Source organism: Phaseolus vulgaris, chromosome 9 (assembly GCF_000499845.2).
Source record: "Phaseolus vulgaris cultivar G19833 chromosome 9, P. vulgaris v2.0, whole genome shotgun sequence".
NCBI classification, from domain to species: Eukaryota; Viridiplantae; Streptophyta; class Magnoliopsida; order Fabales; family Fabaceae; genus Phaseolus; species Phaseolus vulgaris.
Window position 1 is genome coordinate 37543469 of NC_023751.2, and position 23163 is coordinate 37566631.

The 23163-nt window shown below is 32.7% G+C and overlaps 2 protein-coding genes across 3 annotated transcripts; both read left to right on the forward strand.

The window, feature by feature from the left end:
- Positions 1-1329: 1329 nt before the first annotated feature.
- LOC137823162 (uncharacterized) lies at positions 1330-17537 on the forward strand. 2 transcript variants are annotated; one of them, XR_011083073.1, is made up of 26 exons: positions 1344-1442; positions 1585-1640; positions 4957-5037; positions 5392-5491; positions 5583-5667; positions 5768-5817; positions 6411-6490; positions 7772-7831; positions 8383-8482; positions 8570-8647; positions 8800-8867; positions 8992-9060; positions 9138-9215; positions 9301-9396; positions 10724-10794; positions 11388-11468; positions 11556-11649; positions 12755-12853; positions 14391-14584; positions 14674-14788; positions 15724-15855; positions 15934-16041; positions 16113-16222; positions 16303-16407; positions 16499-17214; positions 17306-17537. XR_011083073.1 is itself a non-coding variant. In XM_068628314.1 (25 exons), the coding sequence occupies exons 1-25, from the start codon at positions 1385-1387 to the stop codon at positions 16995-16997; spliced, it is 2667 nt and encodes an 888-aa protein (XP_068484415.1). In that variant the 5' UTR covers positions 1330-1384; the 3' UTR covers positions 16998-17537. The 2 variants fall into 2 exon arrangements, 1 of the variants encoding a protein (XP_068484415.1); XM_068628314.1 differs by having other exon boundaries at positions 1330-1442; positions 16499-17537.
- Positions 17538-18406: 869 nt separating this feature from the next.
- Positions 18407-20554, forward strand: LOC137823163 (outer envelope pore protein 16-2, chloroplastic). Its single transcript, XM_068628315.1, has 7 exons — positions 18407-18753; positions 18845-18896; positions 19019-19093; positions 19385-19416; positions 19538-19571; positions 20162-20229; positions 20307-20554. The coding sequence occupies exons 1-7, from the start codon at positions 18616-18618 to the stop codon at positions 20448-20450; spliced, it is 543 nt and encodes a 180-aa protein (XP_068484416.1). The 5' UTR covers positions 18407-18615; the 3' UTR covers positions 20451-20554.
- Positions 20555-23163: the final 2609 nt, after the last annotated feature.

The following is a 23163-nucleotide window of genomic DNA, read 5'->3' on the forward strand; positions in this document are numbered from 1 at the left end:
ATTGTTAATAAAATTTATAAAATATTTTTTAAATTAGTATCTAACCATTAGCTACCAATGTTTTATCTATTAATATTTTAGAATATAAATTAGTCTCTAAAAAATTATTTGAGACCAATTTAGAATCTAAAATATTAATAGTTGAAATCCTGATAGCTAATTTAGATACCAACTTAACAATAAAAATCACTTTAGATACAAATTAGTTTTTAGTTTTTAAAATAATATCTAATTTTATTAATATAATGACTAATTATTTTTTTTCTAATTTTGATTACTATTTAATAAATTTCTTGATTTCTTGATAATCAAATCCATAACTCACACATATTAAGCTTAAAGATTTTATTCAACAAAATAAGGACATTGGTTCCAATAATGAGACAATAAAAAAAACATAATAAATATAAAGTTGACATATATGGGTAATTACGCAAAACATGCAATCAATCTCACCTAGATGAAACACACATGTCACAACTACTTAATAAGGATTAATGACGACAAAATCTCTTAAATATGTTGCCAAAAATTCCATGAGTTATCTTATCTTCTAAAGAAAAACTCAAATCTTTTCGAGAAATGAAGCTGATCATGTCTTCTTCCACATAGAATGTGAGTGTTTGAAAATAGATACAACCTTAAGGAATCACTTAAATATATCACTTGGTGCTTAGACGAATTGAATACTAAAAATATAATACTTTTTGTTCTTAGGATAAATATAAAGTCAAATCACATCCTAATTATAATGTTTTTAAATAAGTCGTAATTATATATTTTTAAAATATAATTGAAGTTCATTTTTATGATATAATTTTTAAAATTTAATTCGTAATGAATTTATTTAGTTTCTATAAAATGAATGTAAATTTAGTTTATATATATATATTTAATGTATGTAAAATTATAATCATTAATATAGATTTTATAGAATGTATTAATTTCGATTTTGGTGAAATAAACTATTTTGAATTGGAGAAATAATATTTGTTTTATTTTATTTTTAAAATATTATATTTTGAAATTGGACTGCAATAAATGTTTTCTAGATTGACCATAATTTTTGAATTTTCCAATAAGTAAAGACGAACTGTTAAAAAGAATATTTATAAAAAAATAAAGATAAAACTAAAATTCCTTATTATTTCGGAAATGAAAAATAGATATAAGTCAAACTAATTTAGACCAACGGAATTAGTGAGTCGGTATCCATCCAGCGACGAACACGTGTAAAGCGAATGTCAGTAGCCAATGGCGTTTTAGTAATTTCAGCGGGAACATAGTGGTGTTTTCGGTATTTCCTGAGGCGTATGTGTTTTCTGTTTCTCCTTTTGCATAATCAAAGTCTCGGAAACACACTCTTGCACGGAGAATATTATATATGAGAGAGAAAGAAGAGAGTGTACATGTGGAACCTTCACCATGCTACGTCAATGGCGGTTAGGGTTTCCTGTTGATCCCCCAAGCTCGATTCCCTTGCTATAGTTCTTATCTCCTTTCAAGCTACTTTCCTCCTCCAAACCCTAATTTGAACCCCAAAATTCAGTATCTCTTTTTTTTTTTTTGCTTTGAAATTTTTAGCTCTGTCTGCAATGGGCGCCCCGGAGAAATCGCAGACAAACGCTAATTCGATGCAGGCAAGTGTGCTTTATGTGTAGTTGAAAGCTTCTAGGCTTTATCCTCGAGTTTTAGTGGATGGAATTGCATTTTGCTTTTTCTATTCGACGTGTTCATAGTTCCCGTATCGATTTGTTTTTGTTGATGAATTGGTGAACGTGCGAGTAAGTGTTACTGCTTGTGTATTCAGTTGGAGCGGTTCACTGTGTATCTTTAGTTATCACTCAGTTAGTGTTATGCTTTATGCAATGCTTTACTTGGTTGATATTTTTAGAAACATGAAAGGCAACGAAGTGGGGGAGAGTGCTCATGCTTGAATGCGCATTTTATGTTGTATCTTGTTGGTGTGATAAACTATTAATTGTTTTGATTTTCCTCTTAATTTTTTTTTTAAATTCTAGAAAGAGTTTCCATTCGAAGATTGTTTATAGTATCAAGTATCAACTTATATGGTATGTTAGGAGATAATAAAAAGTAGGATTTCCGACATATTGGCTGTGATGTGATAGTCAAGGCCCTTTATTAATTCGTGATTGGATTTGGATGATTAGTTGATAATAGGTTTGCTGACGAGTGCTTATATGGAGCACTGTATAAGGGAATAAGAATAGGTGTGTCAAATAAAATGCTAAGCATTTATAATGCTTTGAATTAAAAAAATATTTAACATTTTCATATCTAAATAATTAGTAAAATTTAGTATTGTATATTAAATGTTCTTTCATCTTTTATATTAAATTTAATAGGTCACAAAAAATTGATAGTGTTAAGGATTTATGGAATGAGGGTGGATAAAAAGTATTCTCAAAGTTAAGGAAAAAGGTGAAGATTACTCGTGGTGGTTTAGGGTTGTGTTTACACTTTCTTTTACCTTGTGGTTATGATTTATGATAGAATTATACTATATAATTGAGTGTAAACGACATCTTACAAGCTGATTTTGATAGTTAGTTAGGTATAAAGTACACTTTCTAAGAAGATATTAGTGCCAATCAAATCCTATCTCAGCAAGAGTTGTTGAGTCTATCGTACCACCCCCTATAGGTTCTACTTTTATTCCCATGTTCGAACATGAGGTGGCCAACACATTAACTACTGATATGACCAAATTATAATATATAAATGGGTGCAAATAACATCTTATAAGTCGATTTTGTAAAATTGGGTTAAACTTAAAGTTTACTTTCTAAGATGATATTAGAGCCCTTCAAACCCTATCCTAGCAAGGGTTGTTGGACTTATTGTGCCACCCGCCATCGGTTACCTTTGTATTTCCATGTTTGAGTTAGTCCTCGACATAAAGAGGTGTGTTGGAGATTCCACATCCACTAAAAATGTCATTATGTATCATCTTATAAGAAGATTTTATGAGTTTAGTTAGATTTAAATTCATTTTCTAAGGAAAATGATTTGGTATTACAACCCACCCCCTCCATATTGTGTACCACCAGAAATAGGCTGGCATCGAACATGGAAAGTTGTTGGTATGTCACGTCAGGATGCAATGCCCTAGTTCCTGTTCCAATTTTTATGATCTCTTGATGCAGTTACACTCTTTGCTTGCCCGCTGTAGTCATTAATCAAGTGTTAATAGGGCTAGAGCAGAGTGTTGTGGCACCCTGCTGCTTCTCCAACTACAAGGGCAGTTGTGTTGCTCCTGTCTGTTGGCACATTTTGCACCCAAAATTTGTAGTGGGCATTACTGTCCAGAAACGACAAAACTCAAGCTTGGCCCTGAAAGCCAGCCTTTTTCAGGGATTTTTGGGGGCCCAACTTGAAAAATTCCCATCTTAAATCTGATGCATTTTCTGTTTCATTATCACTTGTTTCTCTTCTGTCATCTCTACTTTTTTGCCATAGCTCCGTGACTTCTTCCTCTGTTCTGCAACTTCTGCTTCTCAACTCCTCTGTTCAAATTCTGCCATGTGCAGCACTCACTGCTGATCTTCTGGTGAGTTTTCAGATTTCTAAAGGTTGGTTCTTCATTTCCAGTGCCTACCCATCAATTTTGGCAAGTTCTCTCTCCAATATCGGGCATGTTCAAAGACCCATGTCTCTTCTCTGTCTCATCCTCAATCTTTGCAAATAAGACTAAATGATTGCAACTCAAAGACGCATCACTCTTTCTTCTCTGTTTTTGCTTTTAGCACATATACAACTAAATAATACTATTTAGGGTTCAAATGGAGGCCATCCTACTATAGTGTTACTGGGGGCAGCCACACTGCACTGTTATTTACTATTGACTACTATGGCTCTTGGCAGTCACATTAATATTAAGCATTTATCCTTAACCATCTTAATTGGGAGTTAGAAATTACTTATCATAAACTCATAATACAATTTTTTGCACAAAAAATAATTGAGTATTTTTTTAGTTTTTCCATCATGCCCTTCTAAAAAGACAAGAGAATCAAGTTGATTTAAGGGCCCTTTTAGCACAAAAAGGAAGTTGTGAAGAAGTTGCTTATTTGGAACATGGAGCTTTTTTACCACATTTTCTTGGATTAATATTGTATTATATTCATTATAATAAGCAGCCAAATTAAATGAATAGCGTTTTAGGAAAGTTTTACCAAGCTTATCTACATTTTAGTCATCTGATTCAACTTTGACTTGTTCACTACTTGTATTTTACCTATCCAATTTCAACAAAAGGCCTTCTTTCACATGGTGTGATCAGCTGCTCTGAACAAAGGATGGCACTGTGTTATGTCATAAACCATGTCTTAAAATTCTCCCTTTAGATCATCTCCACTATTTTTAATGCTTTCATTTGATGGCATGCCGTTGTCTTATGTCATAAATCAAGTGGTCATAAAGGTCATTAGATCTAAGTTACTTTTACTGATTTCACTTGCTGTTTTTGTAGTCCTCTTCTTCCTACAGTTTTTGCAGTATGCTATATATGATCAACTCTTTATTGGTGTGTTTATTTGTCTATTGTTGAGACGTTACATCAACTAGAGATATAACCAAATTATAATATTACTGTACTGTGTATTTTCTGTTTGTATTTCTTCCAATTTTACTTCTTCAACACTAGTGCAAGAGAAAATGAAAATTAAAGCCATTCTCATTTTAGTTTATTTGTTGAAGCCTTTTCTATTGTGATTTTCCTTGCTGATGCTGCTTGGTTTACACTGCTTCCACTTGTACCTCCATAATATGTTTTAATGAAAAGGGAAAATGAAAGAAAAATATGGCTTTGAATTCTGACTTGATACAATATGGACATTTGGAGAAGTTACTAGGAATTGTTTTCAATCTCGATATCTTGAATGGTCAAGATGTTTACACTGCCTCTTTACTGAAGTATTTCTTATTGGATTTCAGCGTGTCAAGGTCTATCGTTTGAATGGTGATGGGAAATGGGATGACCAAGGCACTGGGCATGTCACTGTTGATTATTTGGAGGTTTGCACACTTTTTGATAAAAGCTTTCACTTGTTACTAACATTTATATTGCATATATGAGCACTTCTCTATATTGTATGCTTGACTTCCACTTTATATCTGGTTATGTGTATGGTCAGAGGCTTTTGTCTTTGCATTTTATTAAGATAATAATTTATAATATGTAGTTTCCTCAATGATTGGTGACAGTGATGGGAATTAATGTCTTACCATATCTGATAACAATACCATTATATCCTCATCTTCCTAGTGCATAAAGATTCAATTTAGAGTTGACAACACAATATGATGTTAAACAGAAATAGGTGGTTGATTGATCTAATTTTTTTTTTATTCCAATGAATGATGCATCAGCGATCAGAAGATCTGGGTTTATTTGTTTATGATGAAGAAGACAATGAAAACATACTTTTGCATCGCATCTCTCCTGATGATATTTACAGGAAACAAGAAGGTAATGACTAGAAGTGCACCATTTGCTCTTGAAGCCTATCAAGGTTCACTGTGTTTATCAGTTTGACTGTGGACACTATTTTGTCTTGCAGATACAATTATTTCATGGAGAGATCCAGAATATGCTACTGAACTGGCACTTAGCTTTCAAGTACCTGGTGGTTGCTCTTACATATGGTAGCAAATAACTATTAAAATTGAAATACTTCACATCTTTCTGTATGTTTTTTCTTTCTGCTATGGAACTGATCTTAATTCATATCCTTGTTTTATTCAGGGACCACATTTGCAATGTGCAAAGGAATATGCATTTTAATACTTTAAATAGTAAGTTAAGAAAAATTTGAATCTTATTATTCTCTCTTAGTACTGGAGGTTGTTTACATTTTTTATCTACTAAATATCTCATTAACCTTTTCAATTATTGATTTTTTTAATACTTTTTAATTTTTGTTTTTTATTTTATTGTTAACTATTATTAATGAAAATTTAATTCTTAGGAGTTGTTTTTTGCTTCTGCTACTATAATAATATATATACTTTTTTGTTTTAGTGATTTATTTATCTGATGTGCTGATTCTTAATTTTAAATAATTACTGCTTTACCATTTAAGTGCCATTTGGTGCTGTATTTAGAATTCATATGATATGACTGTATTGGTCCTGGAGCTGAGTTGATGCTACCATTATTTTGGGTGTAGATTGCTGCAGCTTTCGTATATATTTTATGAAAAACTGTCATGTTTTAATATTTGTAGGCATGACATGACTATTTCTATAAATTTAAGCCGATGTCTTAGTGTTCCTGTGTTAAATATCAAAATTTCATCTAAATTTTAACTTATATCAGGGTAAAGATAAAAAAGGAGGGAGAAACAATTATATTGCCATTTGGTCTTACTGTTTACTGTGTATTTCAGGTGAGGCATTTCATAGTGTGAACAGTGAGTCAAGGGACTTGCCCACAGTTGAATTGTCATCGCTTCCTTTGATTCTTAAGGTTTGAATGAAAGTACTTGTTTCAGTTGATTTACAGCCTTCGTTTATTTAATTGAAATTCATCAATCCATGCAAGTTTTTGATTTACTTTTTGGAACCATTTTGCTGTGAAATTATCATTAGTTTATGGAATTACCACCAACAATATAACAAATTAAATCCCACATTCCGATAAATCATTAATAAATAGACTCAAACAGTGGATTCACTACTAATTATTTTTCTTCAGTAGTGTTCCTTATCACTTATACTGAGATTTTATTAGCTGAACCTATCCTACCATCACTGAGCTGTGGTTACGAAAGAAAAGGAGATAATTCTCCTCCAAGGATTTTCCTTCTACAGTGTGCTGCCTGCCCAATTCACAAATAACAATAATTGAACGAATCCTTCTACCTTTGTTCCCTCTATTTATACAGGTTAACTTCTCTAACTAACTAACTATTCTAACTAAGCCAACTAAATATCTCTTACCTTATATCTAATTTCTAGCACAAAGTCCAATGCTGATCATCATTAGACAACCAACCTGGTCCATAAGCCAAATTAAAGATTGTTTGACAACTAGATGTTAATAAACTATCCTAAACAAAAAAATGTCAGCCTACAATTATAGAATCTTTGATAAAAAGAATTTATTAAGAAAAAAGGAGAGATACAAGTGCAAGAGTATACAAAATCTTCAAAACTATACCCTAAAAAGGAATGTAAGAAACATGTAACAGAGCATGCTAATTCCTTTGTACCTGAACCGATTAGGCACCCTCGTAATTAGAGCTTCATCAGAATATTACAGAGAAGCTTTGCAAACTACACAATCCTAGATGAATTTTGCACTTGTCCAGGGAATTTTTTTAATGACCAAGTAAAATTAAATCAATGAGTCAAAGTCTTTTAACATCTCTATTGGTTTCAAAGCCTCTCAAAATAACACAGGAGCTTCTGGAAATCCTTGAACCATCACCCAAGCTCAAGGAAATAGAAGATCTAAAACAAGCATGACCTTATCAAATGAATTCCAGGGGCTAGCATGCAATTCTTATTCCAATGGATTGACACCCCACTCATTAGAATGCAAATTGTACTTTTGATAGCTGATGGCTATAATGGGGTGGGGACTAGCATGAATTGTCTATTGTATAGCTTTTAATGATATTTCACACAATTTATGGTATACTTCAGTTGAATTTTAGTGCAGTGTTATCAAATTATGCTATTCTTTGGATTGTTTAAACTTATCTATCATGCTTCACTGAAGTTACTCTTCTTTTTTTGTTCACAGATGGTGGTTGAGAGTGGCAATACAGATCAATCACGACTTGCGGAACTAATTTTAAGTGATGTAAGATTAATTAAATCACTTGTATATGTATGTGCATACGTTGTCTTCATAGATTAGGCACCTTCATTCTACATGATTTGGGATCACCCAGTAATTAAAGGACTGAAGGATAGGATGGACTAGATGATTATTTTGAGTCATCCATGACTTGTCGTTCATGTAACATTCCTAGTTTTTTCTTACTAAGTTGAATAAATTTAGATGAAAGTTACCATGGATTATAAATTTTTTGGGTATGTTTTTATTGTTTGTTGGAAGAGAAGTGTACTTTCTGATTTTTCCAAATAAGTTTTCAACATGTATGGTATCGTAGTTGATACTTATGTGATACTGATGCTGGTTATGCTGTTGATTTACTTGCTCCATTATATCCTAACATTAATTACTATTTACTAATTCTGATATTGTTTGCAAATTTAGAATGATTAGGTAGTCAATCCTGTTTCATTTCCTTCCCCCTTTTTATTATGAGGTTTAATAATCAAAATATGTAAATTCCTTCCATTTTTCCCTTTTGATTTTCCCTTTTTTAATTTGTATTTCCAATGCAGCAAGATTTTTTTGGGAAACTTATGGAAGTATTCAGAGTTTGTGAAGACTTGGAAAATATGGATGGCCTTCACATGATTTTCAAAATAATCAAAGGGATCAGTCAGTATTCACTTTTGTGCCATTTTAATTTTAGTCCCTTTTTGTTGAAATTTGTCATTTTTTATATATATGTTTGTTCTCCTGCAGTTTTGCTTAACAGTACACAAATTTTTGAGCGTTTATTCAGTGATGAGTTAATGATGGACATTATTGGTACCCTTGAGTGTAAGTTCATTAAACACTTTTTTTTCTCAAGCTAGTGAAATGCTTTTTGGTATTTTGACATTCATCCTATTGTGTTTTATGCACTTTTGGGTGTATGTAGTGAACAAACACTAAAAGTGGGTTTTCTTTGAATCTATTGTTATGTCATTTAGATGATCCAAAGGTTCCCCATGTTCAACATCATCGTAAATTCTTAAAGGAGCATGTTATTTTTAAGGAGGTATAATTTTGTGATCTCATTATTTATTCTATTTTGGGAGAGAATCCAGGTGGTAGGTAGATCTCTTGGTATGCCAGGAAATTTTTACTTCTTTCTCATAGTATTTACCTATTTTCTTTTGTAGGCCATACCTATAAGAAACTCAATTGTATTGTCTAAGATACATCAGACATATAGAGTTGGTTTTTTGAAGGTTTGCTCCTTCTAAGCCTTTTCTTGTTTACTCTATTTATTTGTAATTTGGTTCTTACCTTTTTTTACTGCTTTTAGGATGTTGTTTTGGCTAGAGTTTTGGATGAGGCTACTGTTGCTAATCTTAACTCCATTGTACATGCCAACAATGCCATTGTAAGATTTTCATTTGTATGGAAAGAAGGCTTACATTTAATATAGCGACTGTTATATTTTGCTTTGACTCCTCTGTTATTTTTAGGTTGTTTCTTTATTGAAGGATGACAGCACATTTATCCAGGAGTTATTTGCTAGGTTAAAATCACCCACCACCTCTTCTGAATCAAAGAAAAATATGGTACGTCTTTTTTTTTTCTCCTGGCCATGACAAATACTACTTAACTATTTCCGGCATGACATTGCTATTTCTTAAGTTGACTTTTCCCCTCCTGGTGGCATAGCTTATTATTTGTGTGTGCAGTCCCATTTGATGAAATTTTACTAAAAGAAGAAACGGAATTCCAGTGTGAGGTTATGCCAATAAATGGTTCCTGTTGTTCTCTACACTTTATTTAGGTCATTATTCTATTAACTATTGATCTTTTATGCTCCCCCTCTTGAATCTGATTTTGTTTCAAAACATTGGAAAATATGCATTTTGTTATTCAAGGTACCACCCTCCATAAACTGTTGTGTTGTTATTCAAGGTACTAGTACGGATAGGGTTTGTGAAACTCATGTAGATAATATCATAATTATCTATTTTTCTGAATCTATGACTTTTTAATAGAGCCTTGGCTAATAACTGACTCCTATCTGACAGCCTGGCAGCTAACTGAATACAGTTCAGTTAGTTATACATGTATGGACTCTGTAAAGTAGCTGCATTATTTATTCTATAATAGGTAGAGCTACAATCACATCAGGATTTCCTTTAGTTTTGAACTCATATCACTGCACATGCTTTAGAGCTAAACTCAGCCTGATTTAACTGAAGTTCCTGTTCTCCAGTTTCCATATCAGTTGTTGCACTACATGTGCCATCCCATGATGAGATATGTTTCTATTAGTTGTACCCTTGTAATATTAGATGTCTTTTTTGATTGGAAATTTTAGAATTGAGAATTGACTGGGCCTAACCAACTTCAAAATCTTCCTTAGGGAGTTGGATTGCATGAGACATTATTAGTAGTTCTTTGGCCATATCATAGATGATGCGGGGCATTAACAGGAAAGACCACACAATGCCTAATCTAGTCTATCATTTTTCTTCTATGCTTAAAGGATGCACCATACTACAAGTCTTTGTGAAGGAATGGTTGCCTTACCCTTTGTTTCTCACTTAGAACATAGACAGGCAGCGAGCTTTTATTCTCTTTTTTATCATTTTGTTTTATTCTTAGAAGTCATGCCTAATGAGTTTCGTTAATAGTATGGAACTGATGGAGGAAGTGTTTGGACAAATAGATTGTAATTTGATTTTGGCCCAAATTTGAATTTTATTTTCTTTCAAATGAAGCGTGCCTGCTTGACCTTTATTTGTATTTATGTATATATATTAATACAGTGTTTTTCCTATCTTTTATGTTATACGGCTTTAATGTTAATGCCATTTTTTATGTTCATTATTGGCATTACTGGTGATTCTTATGTTAAATATTGTTGCCTCTCCTTATGGTGGACAGGTTCATTTCTTGCATGAGTTTTGTAGTTGTAGCAAGAGCTTACAGATGGTGCAGCAGCTTCGACTCTTTCGGTATGTAGCATGTGGACTGGTACAGCTTGACAGTTGACACTGTGTCTGCCTGCTATTAAGCTTGTGTTCTCCAATTTTCAAAATCAGTTGCTATTGTTTGATTGCATTCTTGTCAAGTTTGTTTTTTTGTTTTTTTCTAAGGAATAATTTGATCAAGCATGTCTAAAAGTGCTACTTCTTTTATGGTAACGGAATCTTCAATAGTGGAGCCATGATGGCTTGCGTATGCTTTTAATTTTTCTTACTCCATAATTTTTTATTTTAAAACTATTATCATACTTGTTTACAGAAGATTTGATGTCTTCAGTTTTGATTTTTCACAAAGTGTATGCCCAGTGATTTTTCTACGACAGTAAACATCTTTAGAAAGCAAGTTCTATGTATAATTATCAAAGCCATCTCCATGAAAGCACTTTAATGAAATTCTTATTAGGAAGGAAGCTCTCACATTTATTTTTTGACATCGCAGCATGGATGCCTTATTATTCTACCTGAATTCCTAGTTATTTATCATTTTTATTCTGCTACAAGTTTTCTGTTATTGGGATCTTATTAAATTTCATTGTTTCATTGATTTGAAAATATGTTTGTAGGGATCTGATGAATGAGGGTATCTTTGACATAATCTCTGATGTACTCTTGCAAAGTCAAGACAAAAAGCTTATGCTTACTGGGTACTGATGCTCCCCTTTTTGGTTTTTTACTTTTCCTTCTGACATTTAAGCTTAATTATTAAGAGGGCAATGTTGTGATGGTTGCAGAACAGATATCCTCATTCTCTTCTTGAATCAGGATCCTAATCTTCTGCGGTCTCATGTTGTTCGACAGGAGGGAATTACACTTCTTGGACTATTGGTAAGTTTTTGAATGTAAATGAAGTCACATATTCTTTCTAGATGAATGCTGGTGGAAATCAAATGACCTTGGTGTTTGTGTGTGTATGACTTTCTCCTTGTGTGTTTAATTTACGAGACAGGTTGCTTGGTTGCCAATACCTTGTTTGAAGTGTTAAGAAGACTAGCAAATACAATAGTGTAGCTGAAATATACATTTTTTTTGTTTATCTGAACTGTGAAACCGATTATTCTGCAAGATGGCTAGTTCCACGCTTTGACTTGTTTCCTTGTTCAAGTGGTGGTAGTCAGAAGTCTGGCTCCAAACTCATGTGGAGCCGAAGGAAGGGAACTAAAGAATGAAACAATGGATTCTTTTGGTATAGGGATGTGAATAGACAAGAGTATTTTTGGTGTACAATGATGTTGACAAGGTCAGAACTTAGGTTCTTTCTGCAAACGATACAAACCCCCACCAACTAGGCTGGTCCTAGTGGATTTAAATAACAGAGGTTTAACTTTTGGCTTTTAGAAAACTTAGAAGATGTAGAAATCGTACAAGAGAGATTGCAATTTGAATTCAAGTTACGTGGCTTTGGTAAATAATTGTTTATTGTTATAGAAGAAATATATTAGAATGCTGTATGTTGTATGTTCACACGAGTCTCATGTCTAATCAAACATTTGCTTCAAGTTAAATTGAAAGTTCTACCTATATATTGACCTTTTTATAGTTCCTGATAGTAGTTTAGCCTAGATAATAAATGGAAATAATGGATATGAATTTAAAAGGACTACCAGGATAATCTATTTATGATACATTTAAATATTCTTAATAAATGCTTCTTAAAATTTGTTGCATCTGTTAATTGTCAATGTAAAGTGCTAAACCTCCTAAATTTAAATACTTGATAAGTAGTCCATTGTTGTATTGTTTATTCAAGTTTGTTGGAAGTTAAATTGAAAGTTGCACCACTATATTGACCTTTCTATAGTTCCTGATAGTAGTTTAGCCTTAATAATATATGGAAATAAACTTCGGTGCATGAAATTTATTCCCAATAAAAATGTGAAAAAATATGGATTCTGAATAGTAGTTTTGTTTAATCAAGTTCTGTAATGTACAGGTTAGAGGTATGATAACAGATTTTGGAGATGACATGCACTGCCAGTTTCTTGAGATTCTTCGCAGTCTATTAGACCCATGCTCATTATCTGGAGCACAGGTTTGCTTTGGTCCTTTTCTCTGATCTCATAATTTTGCTTTGCTTTCTAACTAATTTTTGGCTTGACCCAAACGAGTCAACAATCCTAGGAGTGATCATAGGATGGAAGTGAAATTTCATTCTTATTATTTTAGAATTTACTTCAAATTTAAATCATATTTAAAAAAAAATTACTTTTCTTGATTTTAACTATATTGTATTAATTATTATTATTGTAGGCATGCTTAGGATGGATCTATTCACATTACTAGGAGTCCTCCCCCATTTTTTTTTAAATTTAAATGTTTCAATACACACACACACACACACACACATATATATATATATATATAATATTAAAGGTCCTATTTTTTAAGGGGATTTGATTATAAAATAGTGATATTTAGTTTTTTTTTTTATTATCTTTTTTTGACAATATCTTGTTTTTTACGATGTTCATTGTGAAGATAATTAATGCCATTTTCCCCTCTTTAGACAAATATTCTATTTCCCTTTTTATAGTCTTCATTATAGAAATCATTGTATTTTTTTTTAATGTTTTTAGCAAAATACTTGAGTATTATTTATTTTCTTCTATAATCTACTAATTCAATTTGAAAGGATATAATAAGTTATTACATTTGCAATCTAATTGGAATATAAACCTCACTTTACAAGTCGGTTTAGTAGGGTTGAGTTAGGTTCAAATGTTATTAGAGACTATTTTAGCTATTGTTATTGGTTCTATTGTGTTATTCACTATTGAATTGCCCAAAATGTTCAGCCCTTCGTGTAAGGAGGTGTTTTTGGAACACGTTGATTAAGTATAGAAAAACTATAGTATACAAAAAGGGGCAATCCTCATCTTATAATTAGATTTTGTGGTGTTGAATTTTTCATAGAGCTACTATGCAGCTTCCTGTTACTGTTTAGAAGAGGTTGCATCTTGTGATAATTGGATTGGTAGGGGGTCTGAGGGACTCCGCATGTAGTTGTTGGAAGAAACTATTGTGAAGGAATTAGATGGGCAGGCCTCTAATATTGGTCTTACTTCCTCGAATTGAGTCATGTACTACCATTTTATTTTTTCCTTTTCTTGTTTACTATTACAGAATTCAAGAACACATTTCTGGTGTAAGTGAGTAGTAGTAGTTTCCATACTGACTTGACGACTAAAATAGTGTATCAAACGAGGGTATAGCCCTCCCTCTTTGAGCTAGGTTTTGAGATTAACATAGCAACCTGGGTTTGAAGATGCTATACTAGACTGTCCTATTAGTTGTTCTTTTTGCTTGTCGTGCAAATTTTACATTGAGATGTTGGACTTGGACAAGCTAGATTGTTGAAATTAATTGTGGGATTGGTTTCGTTCTCTTATTTCTCATTTTAGTTTGTTTGCGCAGGTTGCAAATTTTGAAAAATGAGTTGTGTTAATTTAATAATCTGTTGATTTTGTTTCTGAGAAGCTGGTATGCTATGCATTATGTGTCTCATTCTTGTGTTATTAGATGGTTATACTGGAGTTTTTTTTTATTAACTTTTCAGTTTTACTTGACAGAGGGATACTATTATCGATATTTTCTATGAGAAGCATCTGAGTCAACTGATTGATGTGATAACAGCATCATGTCCTACAGAAAATGTTCATGTGAATAGCCAAGTAAAGTGTCAGAGTGGGACAAAGCCAGAGATACTATCAAACATATGTGAATTGCTATGCTTTTGCGTTCTACACCACCCATACAGGATAAAGTATTTCCTTCTTGCCAGGCAGTAATCTGAATGACTTTATGTAGTTGATCACTTAATGTGATTGAGACATGGGTCTCTTTTTTTTGCAGGTGTAACTTTCTTTTGAATAAAGTAATGGAGAAAATTCTGTTACTGTCACGGAGAAGAGAAAAATACCTTGTTGTTGGCGCTGTTCGGTTTGTTCGTGCTATTCTCTCACGTCATGTATGTTTAAATGTTTGTGCAGATACTGTCTGTTTTGACTTTGGCCATGCAAATGTCAGATGAAGATCCCCCTTCCCCAACTCTATATGTATCAACTCAATCTTGATATTCTGCCACAGGCTTGTAATTTTAGGGTTCATATAGGTCTTACACTTACAGCCTTATATCAACAGAAAATAAAACCCCTTCCCCCAATCATTACAGAATGAACCTTGATACCTGTGTATTTATTTTTAAGGAGGCGCTTTACTGATTTATTTATTTTTTAGGGTAGGGCATATTGACTAGTAATGTTAGTGATTTAAGCTTGAGAATGGTCTGAAGTTATGAAATATAGAGTGGAATATTGGAAATCATTTGTATGTGGAACCTATAACTTATTTTATTCTCTGTTATTTCTTTCCATAAGCTTCTATGGACGAATTGTTGAGTTGTACATTTTGTCAATTTGGAGCTTATTACATTTAATTTTATTGAGAAGGAAACTAGGTTTGAGGACCTTGGAGTATGAAATCTGGGCTGTTTGGGAGCATCTTTTTTGATAACTGTAAAAATGGCTGTAATTTTTTCTTTTTAATCAGGCTATTCTCCGACCTTTCATTTTCAAGAGGGGCGGAAGATATCAGTTAGCCAGAATGTAACTTTTGGGCAATTTAGTTTACTTTGTTATAGCTGCATTAAGTTGTTTATGCTGGTATCTTTAATGTAAATTGTTATCACTAACTCTTTTGTATAACTTGTTCTCATGGTATTATTTTTGAAACTCAACCTTTAAGATAGTTGGTTGAATCTTTTTATGTGAAATTAATTATCTTGTTTTAGGATATTACTACTTGATTCTATTTTTTTAACTTCCTTGTATGATTCTTGTTTCTTGTGAATATGGTTAATTGTCTCTTGCAGTACATGTAACAGTTTTGAGTGTTGCCCTGCAGGATGAGCATCTTATAAATCATTTCGTTAGAAGTGATCTTCTGAAACCAATTGTAGATGCCTTTGTTGCTAATGGTAATCGCTACAATCTGCTCAATTCAGCTGTTCTTGAACTTTTTGAGTATATTCGTAAGGTATCATTCTTTTGTATGTATTCATTGTGGATATCATTACCTCGGGCAATTTTGAACTGATAGTATTGCATAATGCAGGAGAATATGAAACTATTGCTGAAGTATATAGTTGATTCTTTCTGGGACCAGTTAGTGAAATTTGAGTACTTGGTTTCCATTCATTCATTGAAAATAAAATATGAGCAGGTATTTCCAATTTTTATTCACCCACACTTTACGAAGTACAATTTTGACTCAAGATTATGTGCTTGCTTCAGTGTTTGGAGAATGATGGGACGAATGACACTTCTATTTTGAGTGACCTTCGAAGACGACTTGATGAGCGTGCTCCGGAGAAAGAAGAGGAAGACTACTTCAACGAGGACAGGTATATATCCCTTTCACATTTATGGTAGGAGATTTTTGTACAACTGGCATTGAGTCTCCAGACATTTGGTTGTTAATCAGTGATGAAGAGGATACAACCTCGGCATCCAATTCACATAATCAGAAAGTGAAACAACGGCAAGCTGCCTTATCCAATGGAGATGCTAGAAGCTACTCAAAGTTAAGGTATACTTGTTTTTCATTGTATTTTATTGGTCTATTTAATTTGGACAGCATCATCTTCTGTAAGGTATAATGCATTTCTCATGATTTTCAGTCCAAGATCTGGTGGGCTGGTTGACTACGATGATGATGAGGATGACGAAAACTACAGGCCACCATCAAGGAATAAGCCAGAAGCCTCTGAAGAGTATGAAGGAACAATGGAGTCTCTCAGGCTGAAAAGAAAATTGTCGAAGGTCGAGATTTTACAGATGCCAAAGTTGTCAAAAAATTCAAAATCTAAAGATCGTGTTTTTGCTGCCTTGTGTTCAACTTTGAGCCAGGCTGTTCTACCTCGTAAGAAACCTTTAGTCAACTTTATTACTGTTCCTTGTATAGAGGATAATCAAGAAAAGGAGCAACATGTTTCTGGAAGCTGCTATGAGAATAACAATGCATCGGCTGAGGTGAACCATATAGAGAAAGAAACTGCTGCATGTAGAAATTCTTCTGATAGGTTGTACGGCACACCTGACAACGGACAGTTGGGTGGTGAGGAACATACAATGGTTTCACCAAAATCCCCACCAGAGATGGCTGTTAATGGATCTTAAGATTTTCAAACCAGAGTCAGGCAGATTGTTTGTGGCCAATGGATTTGCTGGTGCAAAGTGGTTGCTGTGCTAATGTGAGGATTGCATTCTACTAAGGGGGTAAGTTCTGATTATTCATTCTATGGATGAATTGTGGAAATACTGTACAGTGCAAGATATTATGCAGCAACTTCGATCTGCTCCTATGCCTTAGTAGGCTTTTCAGGCTCTGAGCATGGTAACTGTTGCATTTGTGTAACATTCACCAGCAATAATTCTCTTTTACCTTTCCTTCTCAACCTCTTACAGCTCTTTTTTCAATTCTGCAGAGGATTCTGGGTTGGGGGGTTTGATCACCTTATCATTATAAAAGTTATATTAACTTATTCATAGAGGGCGCCAATATTCGCCCTACACAGGTTTTACCTTTTTTTCTCCTCCCCAATGTTGGTGGTGAATGTGATGTAGGGGATATGTGCAGTGATTTTCTAGGGCCATTTTCTCCCAAAATGTACTTAGAAGAATACATGATCCAATGTAAATCTAATGAATTGTAACGTATGCATTGGAACTCCCATATAGTTCTGCCATCGTTGCTTAGTTTTCGCCCAAGACCGCTTCTTAATTCTTTAAAATCTATTAATTCTACCAACACAATTTTTTAATACTTTCTTTACTGAAATTTATTATTTATTATAGTGAAAAATCTTTGGTGAATTATACTCTTAATATTTATAGTTTTTAATAAATTTTAACTAGTGGTAGATCATGTAATATAATAGACGTGTAGAGTGATGCTTCTAATTTTTAATTTATCAAATTGGGCATATCGTATTATCTAGTTTAGATAAATGCAAGCTGAAGGTTATAACATTGGATACTGAACCTTTTTTTAAAAATTGTGAATACAATAGAATTATAGTGGAAAAATGAATTTAAATTATTAGAATATATTCTAAACTACTTACATTATTTGTATTTAGCAGGCTCAAATTCCCTTAAAATTCTAATGGATAAGAATAACACTAGGGAATCAGACAAACAAAAAGAATTCTCAGCGGAAGTGTTACTAACTTCATTCTAAAATAATTTACATTTAAGGTTAGTATTCATGTTTGAGGTATCAAACTTATAACTATTAATTTTCAACATGACATAAAAAACGTGGAAAATTATCTCTATAAACTAAACGCACAATTAATGTATCTTGTTTAAACTATTTATTTAATATATGAATAGTTTATCTATTTATTGAAGGAATTTTAAAATAGGTTGAAGTGTATTTGTTTTGTAAATTAAAAAGATATTGTATATACGTAATACAATGCAATAATACATAATGAAAAAGTTAAAATTTAAAAAATATGAATTATTTTTAATTATTTATAATAAATAAAGAATATAGGGAGTTGAATTTGTAAAATGTGCAGAAGAGGAGCTGGTCGTAGGCATTAACAGTTGGCACCGTCTTCGCGTTCTCGTAGCCTCACAAGCCACGTGTCACGTGCCACGTGTCCTCTAACCTTCCCCACTCTTCTACACAGTATTCTTTGATTCACGTCATTGCTGCTATTACTACCAACACTGAGTTTCTCCCTTCCCACTTGTGAACTGAATCAATCATAGCTAAGATAAGAAGATGAATCTGAACACCAGTTCTAACTTGGAGACTCGGTCTCTTCTTGATGAACTCTGCAACTTCGACAAGAAAGGACTCTTCGATCTTGGACACCCTCTTCTCAACCGCATCCTCGAGAGCTTCGTCAAAGCTTCTGGAGTATCTATCTTTAACCTCTTCTCTCTCACAATACCCTTTTCTTTCTCTTTCTTCCTTTTCCATCAACGCATGCATGCTTTTTTTCTTTCAGATAGGAGCCCTTCAAGCTGTCTCCCGCGAGGCTTATTTCACAGCTGTTGAAGGTCCACAAACACTCTTCCACTTTCTCTCTCTTTCTATATTATTTTTCATTTACTTCCTCCTTCTTCTTTTCTTGCAAATGTTGTCCGATTTCTAAACAAAAACATGATATGCATATTCGCAGGTAACGGGGCAAATAGCACTGGTTTGCCTGCAGAAGTTTCAAGCACAAAGAAAAATCAGTTGCCAGGTCTTAGAGGTACATCATGCCAGATTCGTCATCATGGAGTTTTAATAACCATTGCTTTCATTTTTACTCTTTATTTTTCTTTCTCAAGTGAAGTGTGAGTCCACCGGAATATGGATATTTCAAAGAATTATTGGAGTTACAAATATATATTGACACCCAATAAAGAAGAATAAAAGAGAAGAAATTCTGTTCAATTCTTTATTTCCCTCTCTTACCATTCTTGTACTGAACATCTGTGGGGTGGAAAGCTCTGATTTGTCTTAGTATTGATGTTTTGTTCTTTTCTGTTTGTGCATTTAGGAGAGACCAGTAACAAATCTCTGGAGGCCATGGTGAGTTTTTAATTATAATGTTTACCTCAAGTGAACATGAATTGTAAATCTGAGAGTGATCATCTGTATAATATATATTTTTTTTCTGTTAATTTTGTTGTTTTATCTGTCTAATCCTCAGGTGAAGAGCACGGGCAAAGAGTCCTTACAATGGGGTATTTCAAATTTCCCTCTACCTAATCAGGACAGCATTTGCTTATGTTATATTAAAATGTGAATTTTCTAGAATCAGTGATTGCTTTAAGCTGTCTAATAACTTCGATTTGCCAAAGGTACAAATGACAAATTGAGTTTCAATATTTTCTATTTTCCTCTTGTTTTGCCTATTCTATTTTCTTCTGTTTGGAGATTCCATATATTAAGAGAGTTTATCTGGAATACCCATATGGGCTTATTTGGTTAATTGAGACATTTATCTGAGACATTTCATTTTCATATAAATGAGTGCAAATCTATGAGGTTTTCTATAAATGAGGGCAAATCTTCATAAATGAGTGCAACTCTATGAGGTTTTCTATAAATGAGGCATATAAATGAGGCAAATAAATGAGGCAAATCTACGAGGTTAAGTTAGGACATGACAGTTTTATGTTTTATGTTTTATGAGGTAATGTTTTATGTTTTATGAGGTAGAGTTAGGTTATGTTTTATAATATCTCAAATTTGAATTTGTCAATTTGTCAAGTGTTGCACGATTTCTTTCCCTATTTACGTAGTGGAGCTTAAAAGATTCTTTGAAACGCAGGAGTGGCTGCAGGATTGTATTCAGGTCTGACATATGGGTTGAAGGAAGCTCGTGGAGCTCATGACTGGGTAGCACTTTTTTTCTCTCTTGGTTTCATGTTTATGTTCTTGATCCATTCTCTATAATTTGATTATATTTGATGCAGAAAAACAGCGCAGTTGCGGGAGCAATCACAGGGGCGACCCTTGCACTTACATTGGATGATTCGAACCATGAACAGATTGTGCAATGTGCTATCACAGGAGCTGCTATCTCCACTGCTGCAAATCTTCTCACTGGGATTTTCTAAATGCCTCTCTTCTTCCACTTCACTACCTACCTTTTTATGCTTTTCAATCTCACTATCATACATCTTTAAGACCTTTCCTTTTCAATTTTAGTTGTCTTGTCAAAGGATTTTAAGTTTTTTCTTTTCTTTTCTTGCTTCTGTAAATCTGTTTATCTCCTTAATAAACAATCATCTAAAACCTTTAAATATAAAAGAGATTTTTCTTTCTAGGAAGAATATTTAGTGGATATATATGGTTTCCATTACATTTGATTAATTTTCAAGATTCACAATTTGACTTTTTGATCCGTATAAGTGAACACCGTATAAGTGAACAGGAAACAGGATAGGGTTAATTAGTATTGCAAGAAAAACATTTTAAATAAAAATTAATTTTAGTTATAATTTTTAAATTAGAAATTATTTTAAAGAAAAAAAATTACTTTTTAAATTAATTTTTAAAAATAAAAATAATTAGTTGTTATAGTTATTAAATTAAAAACTATTTTAAAAGACTAAACAAATTATTGATTTTTAAATTAATTTTTAGATTATAAATTTGATAGTTAAAATCTGGATATTAATTTAGTTAAAACTATTTATTAAAAATAAAAATAAATTTAAAAATTAATAATTTTTTTAGTATTTAAAATGATTTTTAATTTATTATTATAATAATTAATTATTTTAATTTTTAAAATAAATTTCTATTTAATAATTTTTATATATTACGTTATTCACTAATTTCAATAACTCAAATATATTTTTCCTCTGTACTTTTGATCACCTTCAATAAATACCTTCACTGTACAGTAAAACATGAAAAAAAACCCTACTTTAGAGTTACACCGTTTTTTTTTTTTATGTTTGAAAGTGTAGAAAGAGGTATAATAATGCGAATAAAGAAAGTTAATTTATCAAAAAGACTGGCACATGATTATCAAATAATTGAATCTCTAAAGCATATGTCAAGAATTAAATTTAAAATCTACTTTTGGAGAGCTCTCGAAATAAATAAATAAAATCTGTATAAGCAGCAAAAAAAAAATGTTTACCATATACGATTCATGAACTCAATAAAATAATAAAAGATATATGAAATAAAATTGTGGATGTTAGTGAAAAAATAAAAAAGAAAAATCATATTCATGGAACCCAACTTATTTGATAGGAAGTCTTGCTTGCCAAAAGCGATTTTTCTAGTTTTGTAATTGATATCAAATTTGTCTATTCTGAAATTTCAGGTTTGGTAGGTTTTTGATAATTCAGTGATAACAGAATTCCGCAGTGTACTTTTGGTGTTGAGGCCACACGTGGCTGTGGGAGGCCACACGTGGCTGTGGAAGGCCACACGTGGCTGTGAGAGGCCACACGTGGCTGTCGGAGAGAAAACGTGCAGTGTAGATGTGGATGGAAGAGTGGGTTTTGAAGGCTACAAAACCCTAGGCGTATTAATGAGGAAAATAAAGAATTAGGTGGACAGCTGGAAATCCTAACACTATTAAAAGGTTCAATTGGTTCCGCTAGGTGAGTTTGGACCCAATTTTATACGATGGAGAGGGGGTGTGTCTAGTAGGAGTGGGTCCATTTATTTGGAAAAGTCAATTTTCAGTATCATTTAAGATATACACCTAACATAAAATAAAATTTAAAATTTAACATTGTCCTTGATTTCATGTTTGTTTATGGATGTCGAAATTCAGAAACTGTTGTTATATTATTTGGATTTAGATACTCAGAAGGTCATTTTTATGTTTCATTTATGTTTTTGGTAGATTATGAAAAGACATATGATTATTGAAGTTGGAATTTTATTTATTACATGTTAAGAAAACTAGGATTTCTAGGATTTTGTGGAAAGTGGATTGAATGGATAAAGAATTACTTAGAAACTTCTTCGATATTGGTGTTTGTAAATGGAAGTCCAACTATTAATTCAAACCAAAAAAAGTCTAAGGCAAAGGGACTCGTTAGCACCCTTTCTCTTTCTCATTGTGGCTGAGGGGCTAGCAGAGGTGGTAAGAGAGATGAAAAGGAAGAAGTTATAGTGGAGAGCATTAAGGTCGAGGAAAGACAGGTGGATGTGAGTATGTTGTAATATGCAGATGACACTCTCTTTTTTGTAAAGCCACAACTCAAAGTGTTATGACCTTAAAAATAATTCGAAGTGTTTTGAACTCGCCTCTGACCTTAAAGTTAACTTCTCTAAGAGTAAGGTTGGTGGTGTGGGTGTGAGCGTCAATTAGATTGTGTTTTATGCTTTTATTCTTAATTGTGAAATTATTAAGGCACCTTTTACTTATCTGAAGGTGATGGTAGAAGGAAACCATAAGAGGTGTGTTTTTTGAGAAGGAGTGTTTAATAAATTATGGAGTAGATTGGACGCTTGGAAAGGTAAATTTCTCTCTTTGGTTGACAGATTATGTCTCATCAAATTTGTTCTTACCTCCTTATCGCTATTTTATATTTTCTTCTTTTGTATGTTGGCTACTGTGGTAAAGGAAGTAAAAAGAATACAAAAGAACTTTTTGTGGGGTTGGGACTTAGATAGTAGAAAAATTATCCGGGTGGCGTGGGATAAGGTCCGTGAGTTGAAAGAAAAAGGAGATTTATAGGTTATAAATATAAGAAGGTTTAACTATATTCTTTTGGAAAAATGGATTTGGAGACTTATGCCTAAAAAGAGTGGCTTATGGAAGGATATCTTAGATTCTAAGTATGGTGGGTGGAGGAA